General features: G+C 39.2%; 2 protein-coding genes across 9 annotated transcripts in view; one reads left to right on the top strand and one right to left on the bottom strand.

The window, feature by feature from the left end:
* Positions 1-10,697: 10,697 nt before the first annotated feature.
* On the top strand, positions 10,698-16,096 carry LOC130573679 (cytochrome c oxidase subunit 6C). Its single transcript, XM_057366270.1, has 4 exons — positions 10,698-10,781; positions 11,382-11,509; positions 13,029-13,150; positions 15,969-16,096. Exons 2-3 carry the CDS (start codon positions 11,396-11,398, stop codon positions 13,146-13,148), a joined length of 234 nt encoding a protein of 77 aa, XP_057222253.1. The 5' UTR covers positions 10,698-10,781; positions 11,382-11,395; the 3' UTR covers positions 13,149-13,150; positions 15,969-16,096.
* A 2,520-nt stretch (positions 16,097-18,616) lies between these two features.
* Positions 18,617-21,015, bottom strand: part of VPS13B (vacuolar protein sorting 13 homolog B) — a 423,643-nt gene continuing 421,244 nt past the window's right edge. For all 8 annotated transcript variants that reach the window (XM_057366267.1, XM_057366269.1, XM_057366268.1 and 5 more), the window contains exon 62: positions 18,617-20,985. In XM_057366267.1, the coding sequence (XP_057222250.1) occupies positions 20,728-20,985 (258 nt within the window). In that variant the 3' untranslated portion in view covers positions 18,617-20,727. The remainder of the gene's footprint in view (positions 20,986-21,015) is intronic.

Raw genomic sequence — 21,015 nt, 5'->3', positions numbered from 1 at the left:
AAGAGACAGGGACCCTCAAATTTCTGGGTTACTGGATCTAGTCTAATGCAATGGCAGATACCCCAGAACTGCTATTTGGTGATACACCTGAAACAGAATAGTGGTTCAGCTCTTATCCAGAGGGACCAGTTCCAGCAGAGAGCCTGAAAACTGCTATTGCCTATTTGTCCTGTTCTTGAGTCTATTCTCTCTCAGGTTGGTGATTTACCACATAYATGAGCTCAGCAGTTTTAAAGAGCTAGAAAAGTTTTTCTCAACAACCCTAGCACCTCTCCCTTCAGACAATTAAAACTTATTCCTTGCTTATTTTAAGTATAATTTTGCTTATACTTTGGGACTTCGAGAAGTCTCTACAGCAGAACAACAGTCTTCTGTGAAGTTTGCTGCTACAGACAATAAAACCAATTCTCTTTTTCAGAAACTTGCAAACCTAGAAAACTCTTCTAGATATATTTATGTTCCAGTGCTGTCAAAATACACAATCCAGTCATACTCATTCAGACTTACTCTTGATGTTTAGTCCCTATTAATGGACTGTAATAGTAGTAGGACTATTTTGAATTTTTTTAAGACATCATTTAGATTTATATGTTTACATAAAGATGCTATTACTGTGTATTTCACTTTTATCAGACCTGACATGTTTATTAAAACCATTTATAATTTTTTACAGTGCATTCAAATACTTTTGATATCAACAGTAGCTATGATTACATGCTTTGGAAGGGGCTTTATACTTTTTGTTTTGACTTCTGCTGCTGCATGACACAAAATATCAGATTATGAGATGAATTCCTGAGACTACATAGTGCTGCATTGTGTTACTAAGGTGCACGCTTATACCAGTTTACAAGAGTGGTAGTGACCATCACCAGGCCATTTAAAAGGGATAAAAATGCTTTTTCATTTTTGTCTGTGCAATGCTGCTCTGTCTGCCATTGCTTCTGTATGSTCATGATCCCTTTTTAATGGTTGTTTCTTAAAATACTGTTAATAGGGAACTGTTTTAGGCCATGAACTGTGGGTTCATTTCTTTCCTTCAAGGTGTGAAAATCTAGTTTTTAGTCATCAGATGTTCAGAACAGCAATGGAGAGAGATGTTTTGTGGGTACAGTAGTAGATCTGATTCAGCAGACCCAGTTTCTCTTACTACACAGTATGGAGTGGCCAAGACCAGACTGATTTGTGCCACACCTTCTACATCATTTACATGAGAAGAATCACTGCGATTCACTTTGCAAATATGTTTGACTTTAAGAAAGAGAAACCTGCAGTAATAAAATCTACAGATAAAAGCATCAGTGAACTGGGTATTTGCATCGATTTGGGACCCTCAGTTCCCTGAGCACTGGAAAATGGTTTCATTGCTCCTTCTGTGCCTTTAGCCCTATACAGTGTTACAGGGTACATTTTCTATCCTCTACCACCTGTATGCTTGTGGAATGGCCAGCCCCAGTTCCAACCAACACCATTGCTGTAGTCAAAAACATTGACTTTAGTGTGGGTGTCTAAAAAGGACTGGAAAGAGAGCAGATGCTTCAAAATTCTGTCCCAGACATGGAAAAGAAAATCCTTAAATTCTTCATGTTTCTAATGTTAAATATTGGGTCAGAGTGATCACTGTCAAGCTGTATGTAGCCAATGGAGCCACAGTAATCTGGCTTAAATTTGACTAATTTAAACTGTCCCATTACATTCAACTGGTGATTTTCATTATTGCCTTTTTATAAAAGTGTTTTAGCCAGCCATTGTGAATCATGTCTGAACACAGCTAAGATGGGTTTAACTGGTGGTTTTTTTAAGCTTATGGAACAATGTTGGTTTTAATACATTCAGTTGTTGCTTTAAAAAAGTTAGGGAAAGACAGGTTTGTACAAAAAAAATTAGATCTGGATCTGTACTTACAGTTCAAATCCACCTAATTTGGAGCATTCCCAGGATTTCAGAGAGTTATAATTCACATCTGTGTTTCTAACTCCTTCATGCATGATGGTTTGAATGTGCACTTTTGGAACAGGTCCATGTCTAATAGGCTAAATTGTAGTTCCCAAATCAGAAGCCACATGGTATTGCTATATAGTTTCCTTTTTTCTTCTTACAACATAGTTTTAAATAAGGTTCTGTCAGTCCGGTAAATTGGATTATTACAAAACACCAAAGTCTACACRTTCTACCGACCTGTTATTGAATGTTTTGATTTCTGCCAATGATTTATTAAGCATTTGCACAATGGTCACGATGGACACTCCTACACCAAGTAGTTATTTATCAAAGCAGATTTGATTTATGCAGGACCCACTAAGCTGTCCTAATATGGTAAGGATAGTTAAAGTAGAGATGAGATTCTCTTACTTTTGATATTCATAGAGTCAAGCTAATTTTATGTCAAGCATGAGCTGTATTTACTTGGATTTTCCTCTATTTCTCTACTAATTAAAATATTTTAGTTTTGTGGTAACATATGTGAAAGCGTTGACAACAGCTTTGCTTATTCCACATGTTAATTATGTATTTGCTCAGAGTATGCTGATGAACTGTGTGCATTTCTCRCGTTAAGATTTCATTTCATGTCAAAGGAAAAATGGGAATGTAGTAAGTGGATTTGTGCTTTTAATTTTAGATATTTCTTTTTGCTCTCAAACAATCTTGTACAATTCCTCTGTACCACATGCATTTGAAAATCTTTTGCTGGCAAGAAGTTAAAGACAAAAGTAATRCTTGTTTCTCAGAATAGGATTTTTGAACAAAGCAAAGCAATTGTGCCATTAATGAGAAAGTTAAATGAAACAAATGACAAGGCAAGCAAGAAAAAAAACACAGCATCACACTCAAGGAATGCACAGGGACACAATAGCTTATGCAATATTCCCCATCTGACTAAGTCAGTAAATACAGAGATTTCCTTGGAGTTATTCGCTACAATAGACCATGGTGACAATAGCTCAGTAAATGCAATCAACAAGCTTATAGCATTCTTAGTAGTTTTTACCATCAAGAAACTCAATGATTTCATCCCAGCTGCAAGACCCAACTGATCAGCACTGCGTTTGTAAACCCCAGACTCTGACTGGCTTGGATACCACTTGTTCCTGAAAATGGTACTTTGGGAATTGAATCTATCACATCTCTAGAAAATTTACACCTTTACAATTTTGTACGTGCATATGTGTTTACAGGCATGTATACTTGAATATATATATACACACACAAAATCCAACACATGTTTAAAATKACCTTGTTTGGTTAACTGTTTTATTGTCATTATCATACAGGGCTTAAATTTGGTGTATATGATTTTTTCCCTATTACAATATTTCAGCCATTTTCCTCTGTGTTATTTTTTTTGAAATTAAAGTYTTTGCTTCATTACAATGTTTGTACTCACTTGCATTTGAGAAACACAGCCATTGCACTTGCTTTATTGAGGAATAGGGCTCCTTCCACAGGTCTGCGTGGCTGCTGAAAAGAGAAAGAAATACATTTTGGGGGAGTTCTTTTTCTTCTAGAAAGAATATTCAGGAAAAAAAAACTTTCACTGTGGGTTTTTTTCCAAATGAGAAAGTAATTAACAGCATGTGTTGGGCTATTCACTAAAGACTACAGTAAATTATTTACTATTTTCAAGCTAATGAAGTGAATGCTTGATCTAAAAAGGACAGTGTGTGTGATTATGTTCATTTTCCAGTTATGGCCTTCCAGTTCAAAGATCATCGTAACTCCTGGCTGCCTGATCCTGTAATTTGCTGAATGTATTGAAACTTGTTCTCTTAATTCACATCTCCAGAGATGCTCAGCACCAGCACCTGGCAATAGTAGGCCTCCAGAAAGCTGTCCAAAGGATAAAAACAGATTTTTTTTTTTTTTTTGTGAAACACCAGGAAAGCACAGCTTTGTCACTGCAGTTCCACATAGAAGTATATTTAAAAATAACATAGAAAAACAAAATCAAAACACAGAAATACATAGGCTTACTTGGCTTGCCAAGGTAATGTAGTACTAATCAAGGACTGAATTCCAAGACAATAGTTAAGCATTGGAAACAAACTGCCCAGAGAGCTTTTGGTATCCTTATTATCATCAGAGGGGCTCTAAAAAACAGATAAGGTATGCACATCTGCCAGGAATGACTAAATACGTTCAAACCCATACTGGGGCAGGGGAGTGAGTAGATGAACCCTTGAGGGACTTATTTTCTCTGAATCCATATTCAGGTTGTTCTGAAGGCAAAAGCTTAGCCTCTGCTGAGGAATCTTACGAGAGTCAAGGGCCATGACACTTCATTTGTTCTGCACCCGAAACTCCCACTGAAGCCAATTATTCAATCTAATTTAACAAAGACCACAGCTTCTCTGGCTGTGCAATTGTTGGTAACCATCAACAAACTGATTCATCTACAATTGGGCCAAATGTTACAAAATCTGTTTCTGAGTTCTTGTTTGTACCTCCATCATAAGATTACACCAAAATTAAAGCATGCAGTGCTTGAACTAACTTCAAAGGCTGAGCTTGCACTTCTAGCTAGTTCAGGCTTTTTATTGGTTCATGTTTTCCATTTGGCTTAAACATCCTGTTCCTTACTGATGCCCTTCTAGAGTTTCATTTACAAATATTATGTCCCTGGTTGGTGAGCCACGCTAATTAATACTGTGGTGGGGGCTATGGATTATAGTAATCTCATGCCTCCTGCTTGGAAAAACACTGCAATTTTTCCAGACGTTTACATGTAATGCCGTATTGAACATGGCCAAATTTGTTTCAGGAAAATGTATCTTGAACTCATTTAACCAAATATATTTAAGGTTGCTTATACTCTTATCTATTGCCAGATTTGCTAATCATGAAGCTCAAAAGTTTCAATCCAGTACAGAACTGTGACCCATAATTTCCTAATTAGATTATTTCAAACAAAACAGTAAAGTTAAAATAGATACTTAAAAAAGTTTAAGCCAGTWATAAGTTAGTTAAAAAAACATTAACAGATGATTTGACTACTTTCCATGTCTGACTGTGCCTCACCTTTCAAACCTGGGACCACAGTCTGAGATTAATTTTAGCTGGTCTGGGGATTTTGTAGTCAGGGAGTCCCTGACTCTGGGGACTTAATATGTCCCCAAGGTTATGGTTATAAAGAAAATCTATTATATTTGCAATACCATCAACTATCGAATAGAAATTATGGAGCCTTTGCAAATCACAGCAATCCTAAATTGGTAGATTCTTCCAATTGCAAAATAAACAAAAGCAATGGCATTTTTTAGGAAGAATCTTTTACTAGACCAGGTAATGTAATTGGAAATAATAAGATTTCAGGCTCACAATTAGTTCACCAGATCATATACAGGTCAAGAAATACATAATCTCTGGGATACTTGTTATTTTTTTTTTTGTTTTTAATTGTGTTCATGAACTCTCTTTTCGTAAAAAGACATGATTTAGTTGATGTGACTGCACTGTAATGATACGAGTCACAACAAACCTGAGACACCCTTCATTCTTTCTAGACTCTAATTTTAGGCACATAAATGAAAACTTGCCAACAGCTTGCAACGCTTACCATGTCATCACCTCMGTGTGAATTAAAACAGACTAAAATGAGATGTTCAGAAATCTATGAAAAAAGTCTATTTGCCATACGAACCAATTGCAAAGCAATCTTTATATATAACCCAGGCCAGTCTTTTTCTGTCAGAATGAGCTCTGTATTGTATTAGGCAAATTGAATAAACAGCAAAGATATCTCTAGGTTAAATCCAACCACTGYAAATTTTAGATGTCACCGTTGCAGGGTGCCATCCCCAACCTGAGCAAGGCCCCTTCTCTCTGTGCAGCTCGCTCCTCCAAGAGCTGCTCAGAGCAAGTACCTTGAGCCTAACCAAGGAAGGCACAAATGTAATGCCTTGTGGAGAGTGAGTCTGATCTTCTGTTTGAAGGAAACTTTCCCACTTCACAGCCACTGTTTTACATCCCAAGGGAAGTTGGTCTGTCATTTTCTGTGAGAATTAATTCCTTGAGCAAAGTTACAGCTTTGTCAACAGCAGCAGTGGCCACTTTCTGCTTTGCTGGAGGTCTCATGATCACTGGTCACATCTGGGTAAAACAGAAGCTAACAAAGGGTCTGGCCTAAACTCTATTAGTGTATGAAGAACGTTCCTTGTTTCAATGGCTTTGGACTACTGAAGGGTACCTATGTGAATCTGCTGCTCAGACTTACAATAACACATCCATGGTCAAGGAGGAGAGCACTGGAAATGTACCAGGTGTGTGTAGGGACTCACCGGGATTGCTGGGCACATCATGCAAGCATTGTCTGCCATACAATAGTTTCTGTGTAGCAGATGATTGGACCTAGAGAATTTGACCTGGTGTGAAACTAAACCATGTCACAGCACATCAATCAAACTGTGCTTTGAACAGGAGTGTTAAAAATTGGCCTTTTGTCCTCATGTGTTGTTTTTAAGGGAGTAACTCTGCTCCGGTGCTGTTCTTACCCTGGACACTTTCTAGAGCTGAATGTAAACTAGGAATGTTTGTGGCCTACACTGCTCACTTGCTGAGATGGGCCTGTAGAGACCTATCTAGAGACTGAATTACGTGTAACAATTTCTTGTGTTGACTCCTATTTTAGATTGGAGTATTTGTCTGTAAAAGTAGCTCGACATGTTCCTGGAAGAACAAGGATGAAGAATGAAAAAAACTTTCTCAGAATAAGGCACCTCTGCTCAAATACAAAGGAGTAAAGAAACAGTATAAAAATGCTGTCTTTGATAACTTTATTTCCATTGCAGACAAGCTACATAACATTAAAACCACAAAAGACAGAAGAATCTTGGCATAATTTAAAGGGTTTTGAGCAAGGAACAGGGACTGGAAGGAGGTGTTTCTTGAGGGTGTGGTTTTGTTTTTTTCTAAGAAATCAGATGATAATGCAGAACATAATAGCAATAACGAAGTTATACTTGTCTAAGTTAAACTTCTAGGTAAGAATGACAGCTATAGTGTTCTACTTGTTTAAAAGCCCAGTTTATTACCCAAGGGTCTCCTTTTGCTAAAATAAAGAGKGTATTTGTTTCAGATGGACCCCTCGAACCTGGAGGACTTCAGAGTGAGAACAATTAATTGAGAACCATACTCCAGAAAACAAAGTGTCACATGAATGTTAATGTCTCACCTCTGAAACCTGGTGTGTTTTCTGGTTCTTGGGCCTGAATAYACACATTAACCATGTCTTGACTGCAAGTTGGGAACTTGGGAAATAGCTCTTTTTTAACATTTTAACTCGTGGAGGTATCAAACAYAGGATCATTTACATAAATCTTTCTCTGTCTCAAGTGGAATAAAACTCAAGAAATCTTTTTTTTTGAGATTTTTCTATTTCAGAAACTTGCATAAAATCAACAAAGGCTTGTGAAATCCCTGTCTGCTCCATTTATTGTGATTTGAACTTTTTTTTTTTAATCCCTTGTTTATAATGGTCTTTTGGAAGTACAAAAATATTTTTCTTCCCCCTGCTAATTTTGACTTTTTCCATTTTGGAATCATTGATTCATCCTCTTTTTTTGTTGGTTTTTTTTTTTTTTTTTTTTGTACAGCTACCATTCCAATTCCGTTAAAAAAACTTTTTGTGCCACTGTATCATTGTTCCACGCCACCATTGGTTGATGTAGACATAGCTGTAGCAAGAAATTATTTAATCAGTTAATTCCTGGCACAGAAAGGAGAGGATGAGCCCAAATGTATGCATTTGCATAAGTGGCAGATTGCATTGTTTAACTTCTGTTTCTTTTATGATAGGTAGATTTTGTATTAAACTATTTGGGAATGYATCTGGCTCAGGGGATTGCTGATGTCTCATGTGATCTTTTTCCAGTAGATTTTTGGTTCTAATTTGATCCAGATTATGATTATCTAAAGACATTTTGTGGCATATGCAAAATCACTTGATTGTCACAATCCTGTTCCTAGCTGGCATCAGTCCACACCACAGAAAGCAGAGTCCTAAGTATCACAGCTGGTACTCTTTGTAGAAGAGACGAGGATTCACTGACTAAATTTCCTCTCACTAAAGTCAGAGGTAAATTTTATTTTCAATGCCAGTGGAGCAAAAGCAAGAAATTATTTAGTATTAATGCCTTCCTMCACTCTTCAAAAGTTGATCCCTTTCAAAGACACAATGGAGAAGTGTAAACTGTTGCTGGCTGTATGGTATTTTGGAGAGGAAAAAAAGGATWGAAGATTCTACTTTGATAGCTGTGACACCTTTTGAGTGAACATTCCTAACATTTGTGTCCCAAAGACAACTGGAGTAGGTGTCAGAACCCCCGGGAATGGGTGGAYTGGAAGGAAACAACAGCTGTTGTCTCTGTATCATATGCTTTCTTCTTTCCAGAAGGTTTATTTACTTTCATGGATTTGGATGGCCACAGTCCACTCAGGTCCAAACTACACTTAGCCCTATAATCCATTSAGAAACTGGTGTGCACTGACTTAATGGAGCTGTTTGTTTCTGCTCTCCTTCCACGTCTTTTCTTCTAATGTGTTCTTTCTTCTTCATTTTTTTATCTCTTATTTGCACAGTCCCGAACTGCCGTTTACACAGAACAATAAGGAGTTGGCTGTATAGTCCACAGTAATGACATCAAAGGATGATAACAATTAGCACTTCATTTAGCATCTTAACTATAACACAAGGATGCCTAGCCAGCAGTATCTCAGGCACATGGGGAAACTGGCCACACAGAAAAGAATTTAATGACCTGGCCAGCCATGAAGGAAGCTATTGAAAACAGTAATCAAGATTTTTTATTTACAGTTCTAGTTCCATGCACTAAAATATTCTGTCTCCACAAGACTGATGTTTATAGGAAAATTACTCATATCTGATCTATGACAGTAGCCATGAAACATGCCAGGCTTTTATTCCAATTAATTTTATATTGTCTTCTTCATGAAGGCAAGTTCAGTAAAGAATTTTTTTTCTTATATTTAATCTAAACCTGGTGTCTTTCAGTTTAAAGCCATTCCCCCATCCTTTCATTATATGTCCCATGTAAAAAGTCCCTCTCCAGCTTTCTTGTAAGCCCCCTTAAGGCACTGGAAGGTTGCTCTAAGATCTTCTCAGAGCCTTCTCTTCTCTGGACTGAAGAACCCCAACTTCTCTTTGCACGAGTCCCAGTAGATGACATCAGTTGCTCATCCTTCATCCACCAATGCTGTGRCCCTGTTATAGGAGGCCACCAAATTTGTCAGGCACGATTTGCCCTTGGTRATGTATCTTGCCATTCTTTCTGCCTGACATCATTAACATTTGGGGTTTTTGTGTTAATCCACATGGGAAAAAATCTTGGGCAGACATTCTTCATTTTGTTCTCAACTATTGTAGCAAACTTTCTTCAGTTTGAGGGAATGTTGTCCAAATTGCATCTATTCAAACTGCTGTTGCAAAGACCATTCTCCCAGCTTGTAGCCACAGCTGTATGATTTCCCTCTGCAATTTTCTACTGACGCTTTTCTTAATGCCATTATAAGAAAAGCAACTCCTCTTAAGTTTAAGGGTCYATCTCTGTCATTTGATGTCAGGATCTGCTGGCTTTGGCAAGGGAGCAAAAGGCTTGAATGAATACCTTACTGCACAGGAGAGATTTGTTTTTTTCAAGGCAGGAATTTATAGCATTCAGTGTAAATCCCACAGAGACTCCCCAGGAATAAAAATGACAATCCCATGTGCATGTGGTGATTAACTGGAAATCATGGGCAGAGCACATGTACGTAATTTCTAAGAAAGGTACAAAAACTGCCTAAGGGACATCTAGAAAGGATTACAGATGGTTCAGTTTGTTTCTAGGCTTGGCCAACAATTCATGGCAAACTCTCTCTATAAAGGCCTGAGCCCCTTGGCACAGCAGTGTCACCCTGGGTATCCTTCCATGGGGCGACTTTGTTTTCTCCCATGGCTCTTAATAGAATCARAAAATGGTTTGGGTGGGAAGGGACCTTAAAGACAGAAGAAGGGACCTAAACATGAGCCAGCATGTGCCCAGGTGGCCAAGAAGGCCAGTGGCATCCTGGCCTGKAYCAGCAATGGTGTGGCYWRCAGGACCAGGGCAGKGATTGTCCCCCTGTACTGGGCACTGGTGAGGCCACACCTCGAGTGCTGTGTCCAGTTCAGGGTCCCTCAATTCAGGAAGGACATTGAGGTGTGGGGTGAGTGCAGAGAAGGGCAGTGGAGCTGGGGAAGGGCCTGGAGCACAAATCCTGTGAGGAGCAGCTGAGGGAGCTGGGGGTATCTACCCTGGAGCAAAGGAGGTTCAGGGCTGACCTTATGACTCTCTACTGCTCCCTGAAAGAGGCTGTAGCCAGGTGGGGTCAGGCTCTTTCCCAGGTAACAAGTGACAGGACAAGAAGACAGCACCTCAAGTTGTGCCAGAGATAGACGGGCTCAGACTCGAGGAGGAATTTCTTCACAGCAAAGATGATTAGACATCGGAATGTGCTGCCAAGGAGTCATCGTCCCTGAGGATGTTTAAGGAAAGACTGCACGTGACACTCAGTGCCAGGGTCTGTTTGCCACGGTGGCGTTCGCTCCCAGGTCACACTCGATAATCTCAGAGGTTTTTTCCATCCTCCTCGATTCTGTCATTTGCTCCCACACGGTCCGGCCGCTGCGCCCGGCGGGGTTTGACCCRCGCCGCCCGCCGTACCCGCCCGCCCGCCGCGCATGCGGAGTAGCGGGGCCGCAGCGGGAGCGGAGCCGGCGGCGCGGAAGGACCTTGGTGGGGGCTGAGGTGAGGCCGCTCCCTGCTCCTGCTGCTGCTGGATTCCCGCTGTTCCCTCTCCCCCCCTTCATTCCCTCTTCTTTCCCTCATCATTCCCATCCCTAGGGCCTCCAGCCGCTGCTCCCCGCTCCCGCGGCCCCGCCACAGCCCCGTGACCTCTGCGCGTCCCTGAGGGTGGCGGAGCCGGGCCCGGCGGCGGCAGCGCGGGGTTGGGGTGCCCTCGGTGTGCGAACGGCGTGGGGYTGGTCCCAGCCCGGCCCCAATACCGCTTGCAATGTCTTTTGACGTAAAACACCAGGATAAGTAGGCCTGGGAGSGAAGACCCTGCGGGGAGCGCAGGATTTAGTGCGAACAGCGAAGGCCAGTCTTGATTCCACAAATACTGGGTGTAAAGAGTGTAAGAACTGAAACTAGATTTGTGTCWTAAATAGGTTGTCCTTAAATTTTGTCCCTTAAATGTTTTCATTGGAAGGTCAGACAGGAGCACTGTTGCTTGTATCGTGAAGATGATTATTACACAACACAAAAAGAATGATCTTTGTGTAGAACATAAAATTATTTTAAGTAGAGCTACTTCCACAATCCTCTTATTTATTTTTTTTCTTTCAGGAAATACAGTCACCATGTCGGCTGCACTGTTGCCAAAGCCACAAATGCGGCGCCTTTTGGCCAGGCGGATGAAGTTTCACCTCCTTGGGGCATTTGTGTTATCTATGGGATGTGCAACTTTATACAAGGTGGGAKCTGTAGTCATTCAATTATAAACTGGGCTCATTTGAGTATTTTAAGAATTCATAATATTTTTCTGTTGAGATTGGGTTGAGCTGTTCATCAGAAAGGTTTAGTAATGTATTTTTGTAAGCATGTTTCCAAAGTATAAATAAATCGTCCTAATCTTCATTTGAAGAAATGATACAATAATCTGATGCTTTRTGATGTGTGTTCGAGATCACGCAATTCGTGACAACTTGACCTTGAGTCTTCTAGTCCCAAAATGCTCTTGACCATTCACAGCTGATGATAGTTTGTGTTTCGCTCTGCCACAGTTTCTGAAACTTGAGAGAGTGGTCCAAGTCATACTTTATCTCTCGGTGATTTAAGGAAACTTKCTCTTAAGCCATTTGGGAAACCTAATGTAGTCTTTCTGTCCTTGCTGTTGAAGTATCATATGGAAATGGAGCGTTACATTTCCAGAAAAACACACTTGCAGATTTGACTTCTGATAAGAGTGCTCTTACTAAATAATTCTGGGATTCCATACATGAAGCAAACAACTCAAGTGTGAACTCTTGTGGAAGAACTGGATCTTGGTTTGCTCATTGAACTCACACGTACACTGTTGGCATCATTTGAATGCTCAGGAAGCTGTTGATAAAAGTGACTAGAAATGGAAGTAAATTTCAGTTTTTTCACAGTTTCTCAGAGCCACAAATGGTTATCACAAACAGTAAGCTCACACATGTACTTAACACATCTGTTCACATGTTCTTAATACATCTRTTAAGAGATAGACARGCTTGTTTGTGGTCAGACTTAGAAYATAATTTTTTTAATAGTCCCTGGGTCTATACCTTGTTTGACACCCCACGTTAATACTCTAATAAGGCAGCAGACCAGATTTAGARCAATGAGTCTCAGTAGCCATTTACTTTGTTCCATGTTAGATACTGTTTTACAAACCCACCTTGAATTTTTTTTCACATTTTTGAGATAATTTTGAGTATACCCCTGTCCTTTGGGTGAATGAGTGTCCAAGGAATGAGGATTGTGTCTCATGGAATATTGGTGAGCTGTAAGAGTGGCTTGGCAGGCTTGTAAAATTTTACCAGATGTAGTTGAACTTACAGTGTAGCTCAAATTTAGTCCTTCAGCTTAGGATGCGATTTTATCCAGAGTTAAGAGTTTTGCAGCTGTCCACAGGCACAGAACTTTCCATAATGATGTTTTATATATAAAACTATTAGCAGGGAGGGTGTTAGGCACATCAATATAGATGGAGTGGTTTTGGATCTTGAAGATGTGRTGTGCTAYCTTGTAACAGACTTTCTTTTTAAGRTTTTACTAAAGACATTTGTCCTCCTGACCAATGATAAAGTAGCCTGAATTGTTGGTTTTAACAGGAGCAAAATAATGCATTATAACTGGAATGAAAGGCTTTTTAGACTAATAACCACTGATAGAAATTATAGAACTAACAGAAAAATAATCTGCTCATAAAGCTTTGCAAACTTAAATTTTCTGTGTGTTACTTTCCAGTTTGGGATTGCTGAACCCAGAAAACGAGCTTATGCAGAGTTCTATAAAAGCTATGATCCCATGAAGGACTTTGAAGCCATGGAAAGAGCTGGTGTGCTTGAGTGTGCACCCCCCAAATGATGGTAAGCTGCATCTGCAGGTAATGAACTGCTCTGCATTAGGACAGGAGTGAGATTATTTCAGTGAGATATTGTGCTTCTGCTTGGGGGTTCTTCTTTTGTTTTTCAAATCAAAAGGGGTTTCCAAAGAGAAAGGATACAAATTGCACTCAGGAGACCTCTGGGTAATAAAAATGTGAAGAAACAGGAGAACTGGGGACTGTGTAGTAAAGGCAGGMTAGAATCTCCTCAATGCCTTTTGGATAATTCATTTAATTTGTGTGGTGCAKGAAACAGAGTGATGATACCAGGCCTTTGCCCCCCTCACATAACCACAGAGAGGAGACAAAGTTCTAATGTTAAACTCCCWGACTTGCCTGATTCCACAGTTACGTTGTTGCTGTTACATCTTGAACTGCTTAACTTGGGGCTGCCTGTATCTTCTGCTTACATACTTGTGGTGGTACAGTGAGTGAGAAAATGGAGAGGCTGTTTCTCTCTCATAGCATGAATCTKGATGTAAGAAACAGACAACTTCTGCACATCATTTTGTATTTTGAAGTTGGTGAGAGGGGGAAGATAACTAGTCATAAGGGGAAATACATCCATATACACACACACACACATATATATATGAATATGTATATATATATACACAGTGGCTTGTGTACAAACAATCACATTTTTGCCATATTGTATGAAGCTTGAATAGAACTTTGTTCACAATACTATTTTTTAGCACTTGACACTGCCTTTTCAATGAAAACTACTCAACTTCGTTCTCCCTTGCTAGTAACACCAGGAAAAAAGTCTTGATTTCCACCGTGTTGTAGTTATTAATAACTACACTCATTAAGCTGCACAAGCTGATGTTAGAACTCAGTAAAGAGTTCCTTCCCCTTTCTTGGTGCAAATTTTTTACATTGAGTTCTCTGCTTCTCCTAAAATGACTTCAGACTAATCTACAATGATAGTTTTTCATTCTTTTGGAATGTTTTCATATTGTGATCATTACGTGATAATCTGTGGCTTTAATTATCCTGGCCAGCTGGATTTTCTCAGCATGTTTGCATGAAGCAGCAAGATTGAATAAAAGATTTGGACTTAACACTATGAATACTAAGTTGCAAATTGTCATAAAACTGAATTATCTAGTTTCTGCATAACACAGTTACATAAAAAACTCAGAACTCCCATCTCTTCTAAAAAATTAGAAAAAAGAAAAAAACTTTTGTGTCAGTCCCAGCTTTCGGTAGGGGTTTCTTTGTTGTTTTTTTTTGTGAGAGTGGGCTACTGTTGTTCTTTAGCTGATTGTGACAAGGATAAATAATGAAATTATAAATTTACCTGGTTTAAATCTTGTTAATTCTGCCTCTGGTTCAGTCCTCTTGCTAATATATAGTCACTTTTAAATTTCTTTAGGCACTGGAATTGCATTCTTTAGTCAGGTGGCCTTCATCAGTGTATTCTGAAGGGCCATCTGGTGGTAAAATCATTTGAAACAAACACTGTCAACAAGGATGCATGTTGAGTATTTAATTGGAATCATGAGCAGGATTTATTACAGTGCATAGAGCTCCATTCTCATCCTGTGTTCCCACTGGCAGCTTAAAAAAAAAAGTTGCACATTTTCTGCACCTGTTAAAATTAAATGTTTCCTAAACAATTCTTCAATTTCTTAATTGTACTGGCACAAAAGAAAATGTGGAAGACAAATTRTCTTACATGATTTTGTTTGAATTGCTGATGCTTCTTATTCCTTAGCCTATTTATATAAGAACAGATAKTTTTTCACTCCCTCATAGTAGAAAGAGGTTGTTTCTTCTTGTGCCTGCACATGAATACAAAAGTAGAAGAGGGGGAAAACAATGCCAGTGTTTCAAATGTTTTGTAAAGGCTGTAAAAAAGGACAAGTACCCAGAGCAGTTGGAAGACATTTTCATTTGCCTCAGAAGTTTAAATCTTAGCTATTTTGMATTTGAAGCCTTTTTTAGGTATAGTTACCAAAAGGGTGCAGTGATCATGCACGCTCAACATCTCCCATTTTATTTGAGTATGTCATGTATGTGGCAGTAAATACAGTGGTTTGACCTCATTGAATACTTGCTGTGAAATCAGTACTGGGCTCCAGAACTGAGGAAAGGGTTGGGAGGGCAAGAAGGAGAGTTCATTAGTTAAGGTGGTAGCATGGCACTCTACAAGAAGTTTGTTCCTGCTGGGCGTGGAGGCACCTTGGCATCTCCCTGTGAATTCACACTGTTCCATCTGCTTCATGTGGGCTCTGGTGGTGATACTGACAATGGAAATTAATGCAGGTATAAATGTGAGGAATATCCTGCCTCTACTGTGTGCTCAGCCATAGAATAATGGGGGAAGCTTAGTTTGGTGCTGACCCACTTGCATGACTCTTGTCATGGAGCACAGCTGGTCTTGGATTGTGTTCAGTATAATGGGGAGAAGCAATTTGAATTTGGTTTTCTTCCTTCCTTGGTAGGCTGCCTGTACCAATTGTTTCCTCTCTGGCTCCTATCTGAAAGCTGCATTCCTTTCTCCTGCAGGCCCTCAGCACGATTGATTCAGTTACCAATGCAGCATATATAGTGAATCTGATGTGCTGTGSGGTGTCATTCCAGATCCTGATTTGTTCCATGTTTAACTTCTGTTTGCCACATGAAGGGTGTGTGAATCTTTAACCATCAGGAAAAAACGGGGAATGCCTCTAGACTAAACTACTGCATAAACATTTCTCTCTGTTGCTTTGCATTCATACATACTAATATATTTACTTAGTGCATGAAATTTGTCCATCATAACTTCATGGGTTTTTTTTTTTATCTTGCAGATTCCCTTCAGTTCAAGGAGACTTGATGACCGAACCTTATTTGTTCACTGAAGTGTAAAGTGCAATGCACTTCAGTGCATGGCACACTGTAATGCAACCCAATAAATAAAATATGTATGTCAGTGACATTTAATTGTCTTCATTAATGTAGAAATGCTTAAAGGYTCAGATGCTGGGTAGACTGGTGGAAAGTCTTCAGAACTTGCTCAAGGTGACTAAGTCTGTCTTTCCTCTAGTAATTATTTGATCTMTGTTTTGGCCAAATTCCACATTGGATAGCACAGTATATCTTTAAGGAGTGACTTGACCCAGCTGTTTATGGGAATGTGAARAGGACAGATGTTGCAGCAAGGGAGAGGATGGATTTGTGGAGGGGTCTGTGTTACCTCTGGCTTCACAAGGTGAGCTGACCTTGAGAGGAAAGWATTTGGAGAGAAATTCTGGCAATACACCAGCCAACCTTTCTTTTTCTGCTGTCATTACTGTATTGCCTTCCTTACTGCAGCAAACTGTTACAGCAATTCTTACAGACTGTGCAAATGCCTRTTATACATGGTATATTAGTTACTCTAATTGGAAAGTGACTCTAAACTGCAGCCATGTTCACATATATTTGATGTGCAAGAGGAAAGGTGRTACAGGCAGACAAAGAAATATTTTAGGATATTACAGGAATGAAAATTTTGGCATTTGCTTTTAGACATATTTTTAATATCTGGAGGCAGTCAGCTGAACATAGTTTGGATCTCTGCTGCATTCTGTGCAGTCTGTGACATGATGCTCTGTCTTGTGCCACGATACCTGTCRGTGAGAACAGGCTTTGTCATTGCCTGTTGCTCAGGATGAAGAAGGCACTAGGACTGCAGCTTTTGTTTGCTGAATATGGGTACCAGGAGAGCAGGCAAAAGCTGACTGCCTGAAAGGAAAGAAGTCTTAGTATGAAGCAGCATGACAAATTAGGCCATCTGTGTTATATTTGAAGGTCTTGGGTTCAAATCCTGTTTGGAGTAACTCTTATTATTTGACATGGATCATTAACTACTTAACACTTAATAGGTATCCTTGAAAAACATTTGCACTAATGAAAGCACATAAGTAATGTATGTGATCCAGAACATTTTATAGAGCAACATGGGATTTTCTTTAAACTTCCCATGCAGGCAGTGCTTCCTTCAAGCAAAGAAGGAATTTGACAATAGTGATTTTCAGGGAAACCATCTAGTAATCAAAATACTCCAGGTCCCATAAATGTAAACCAGAGCTTAACAACAGCAAACGATACCCATTTATCTTCYCAATGTACAGTATAAACAGTGTGTGCCATTAAGTACTGACTAACATTTTCTCAGGCCTGTCTGCAGATTTCAATAGCCAGGAGTCTTCAGTCACTGACAGCTTCAGAGGCAAAGAAACTTGCTACTGCCAAGTGTGCAGGCTAATAGCATTACTTCCTTTGTCATTCTAGGCCCTGTAGTCCCAGTTGCTATGAATTCGTTTACTCTTAAATTCTTAGTTTCTTCTAARCTGTTGTAGCCAGCAGCAGTTGTTGTAGTATGTTCTTTCAGCTACCAGCACATGTGATTTAAAGAAATGAGAGTTTTGTGACTGAAGGCAATTTTTAACAAATATAGCAGAGCTCRGAAATGTCTCTGGCCAAATGTATTTAATAATGAAAGGTGAGTTCTGACTTCTGTGGTTGTGCTTTGAGAGTCTGCAGGCTGCAATTGTTGATTCCTGTATGCATTCTGGTTTCACACTGGATGCAAGGCAAGTACTKCCCTTAAGCAGGCAATGCCAACCAACCCACAGCTTGCTTTCCTCTGGGGTAGGAAGGGAGAGCAAAGCTGGGTACCTAACCTGCTTTTCTGAAATCAGCACCAACCCACTAGGTTTGTTTGGGTTTTTTTTTTTTTTAAATTTTTTTTTTTAAGAATTCAGTTTGAATTTTTTTTTTTCCTTTGCCAGCAAGAGTTCAGTTAATTCTATCATACAAAGAATTGGAGTTGGGCGTAGCATAGTACAAGACCTGTGAGTTCGACCCCAATCAGTTGCTTGGTACAGGGTCTGGCATGCTGTTTCTAAGAGATGCAGCACTGAAAAACATGCTTGGCTGCTCTCTGAGACTATCCCATGTGCCTGAAGGTTTTTGCTATATTTATGTATGAAATGATATATAAAAAGGAATTATTTGACCTGAACTACTTTGGGAAAGGTCTTGCCTGACTATGCCTTCAAATTTTTTGGCTAGCTGACTTTATTCTCGAGTGTTTGAGGAGTGATTGATTGTTCTGGAAGCAAACTAAAAAGATAGATTTGAAGTTGTGAGCTCTCCAGGTCTAAAGAGCGTTATGAGAGTAGGCATGTTTTAAGAGTACACATTGCACTGCTTTAGCAGCTAAGTACAGGCAGCTGCTCTTTGGACAACTTTGTTTTCATAGTTCACACAGCTCATATGTAGGAGAGGTTGATTTATGTGCCGTCTCCACTTATTTCCATACATGTGGTCAGAAGGGGGAGAAAGAGCCTGCCTAATGCAGTAAAGATGCAGCTCAATTCACTGAAGAAATGTGTAATTTAAGCAAGTGTTTATTCCAGGAGAATGTAATTCAGGAAAAACACAAATGTATCTTAAACAATGGCTGAAATCTACAAACTTTCAGAAATGAAACTGCTGTTCCTCATTTTWTACAGGTGTGTTTGCATCCCCTTGGCTTGTCTGTGTACCACATAAATAAGGAACAGATTAGTTTAAGTCAAATGGTGACTACAGTGCTGTTTTGATTCAGTTAGTCACAAAAGCATAAAACTTTTCAGCACACATTTTTGGCAAGCTAGTCATCAGTTTTTACTTCCAAAGTATTATCATGATCTATTGCATTTTCTGGTACACTACAAAGTCCAGTGACCAACTGGGATCTAATGGAGCCCTCATGAAGCTTCTACATCAGTCTTGTCATTGTCCTACACCTTGTAACCGAATGAATAAACAGCTCACAAAACAAGTATTACAGGAATAGCTTTATTATCTTTAAACAATTTCATTATATTACAATTTATCCATCAATATGCAAAATTAGAAGTATTAAACAACTTCCATAAAATATTCAGGAATGAAGTGCATGTGTGTATATACATATACATTTTAAACAGTGTTATTTAAACAATGGCTAAGTTATTAAATGGTATGAAATGTTGATAATGGATAGGCTTCCTTTCACAGTCAGAAAAGGACAATGCAGACCCCAGCCTCCTTTATTCTCAGTAGATGAGAGACCCAGCTTTTAGAAAAAACCTTTTAACTAAACAGAACTCAGGAGAAAAACACTGCAGTTACTACATTCTTATTTACTGTGCATTTGGTCGTATCAAGTATGCATAGAAGTTATTAGCTATAAAGCATATGCTCCAAATGATGATCAGACTTGATTCCAGTTCTTGACTCCAATTCCAGCCATGTTCAGGAATCTCCACAGAAAATTCATTTTCATTAGCGCATAGGAAAGGGGAAAAAAGATAACATGTGYAGTTGGAAACCAAGCAAACTTTTGGTTTTAAAATAAAACTGCCAAAGCTAGATTTGGTTTCTAAAGTCATATAACTGTGCCCAGARACGGATTTCTTGTCTACTACAAGAAATACAGGTATTTAATGTATATTTGTAAGTGTATTGTTATGGCATTAACTATTAATGTAATTGGTGCCTGTGGGCCCACAGTTTTCAATCAACTTGAAAAAAAAAGTCACTTTGCTTAGTACATATTTGAAAGGTCACGTTTCCAAATATCCCTGTTATAATCAGTTCAAAGATGAATAAAGCATCAAATGAATTAKGGCTGAAGGGAGCGCATACAATGTAGTGGTAGCAGATCAGAAATAAGCAAGACCCCACAAGGCTGTACTTASCACCTGCACATCTGGGTTACATTGAGCTTAAGAGATTTTAAGGAGACAGCTCTGTTTCTTAAATTTTTGAACTGCATGTTACTGGCTTCCAGCTAATGAACAGACAATGCACAGTCATACATACATTGAAAGTACTTCTGAAAATTCGATGGTGGATAAAATAAAGTTTCTGTATACAGACAGTTTTAAAAATAAAGTCATGTTGTAGTTCATGTTTTGTTCTCCAAACCACACAAAGGCACTAGTTTACATTATGGACTAATGTCCTGCAAAACTTCAGTCAAATAAAGGAAGCTATTTTAAGGTTAAAGTGGTGCTAAAAACCAGCTGTCACTAGTAACTTAAAACAGCCTCACTGGGTTTTCCAGATTTAGAGGGGGAAAATGTTTTGCCTCAGGACGCACATGTTGGGGGAGTGTGGGTGTGGGGGGAAAGRCTCAGCCTTGAGCAAGTTTTTACAGCTGAGTTATAAACCTGGTTTRTAACAGAAACTGGCAGACCCTAAAATATGATATAGAGGTATTGATACACATTTCTGTGTGTGGTARAAACGTCCGTATGCACGCAATTTTTCCCTTTTCTCTAATTTCTGGTTATCGAAAAGAAAAAGGATTTTGATTGAGCTATAGTCCAAGGCTGTTCCCTCTCACTTTATTCATTTGCCAGAACACTTTCCATCCAGCACTAGGATTTTGGCTAGGGAGCAGGAATGTTGTCAAGATTAGAAAAGCTATTGGGCATTGTTATCAGTTTCTACCTCCTCAAAAATTATATGCATCTCTMCTTGGTGTGGGTTACTGCAGAGAAAGCATTGCTTTCAAACTGGTACCGTATTACTATACTCACCAAATAACTATTAATKAAATCCTTTCCTCAAAGCTTTATTTTTCACCATGGTGAATTTGCTAATGAATACTTGGGCAAAATTTGGATCAACTACATATTGATAGGTTTTTGTTATAGTCGGGGGCTGTTCAGTAGCCACGGTTTGCGGAGCAGGCGCGGTGGCAGTGCTGGTGGCAGTGCTGGGAGCGAGGTGATAAGATGTCTTTGTGATGTACTCCACCAGGCGGTTGTACTGCTGCTCTGACAGTCTTTCTCTGGCTCCCTCGGCCTGAAATCAGATAAGATTTAATAGTTACTG

Source organism: Malurus melanocephalus, unplaced genomic scaffold (assembly GCF_030028575.1).
Source record: "Malurus melanocephalus ecotype Western Australia unplaced genomic scaffold, MMel_1.1 scaffold_62, whole genome shotgun sequence".
In the NCBI taxonomy this organism is placed as follows: domain Eukaryota; kingdom Metazoa; phylum Chordata; class Aves; order Passeriformes; family Maluridae; genus Malurus; species Malurus melanocephalus.
This window is presented reverse-complemented; position numbering and strand designations above follow the sequence as displayed.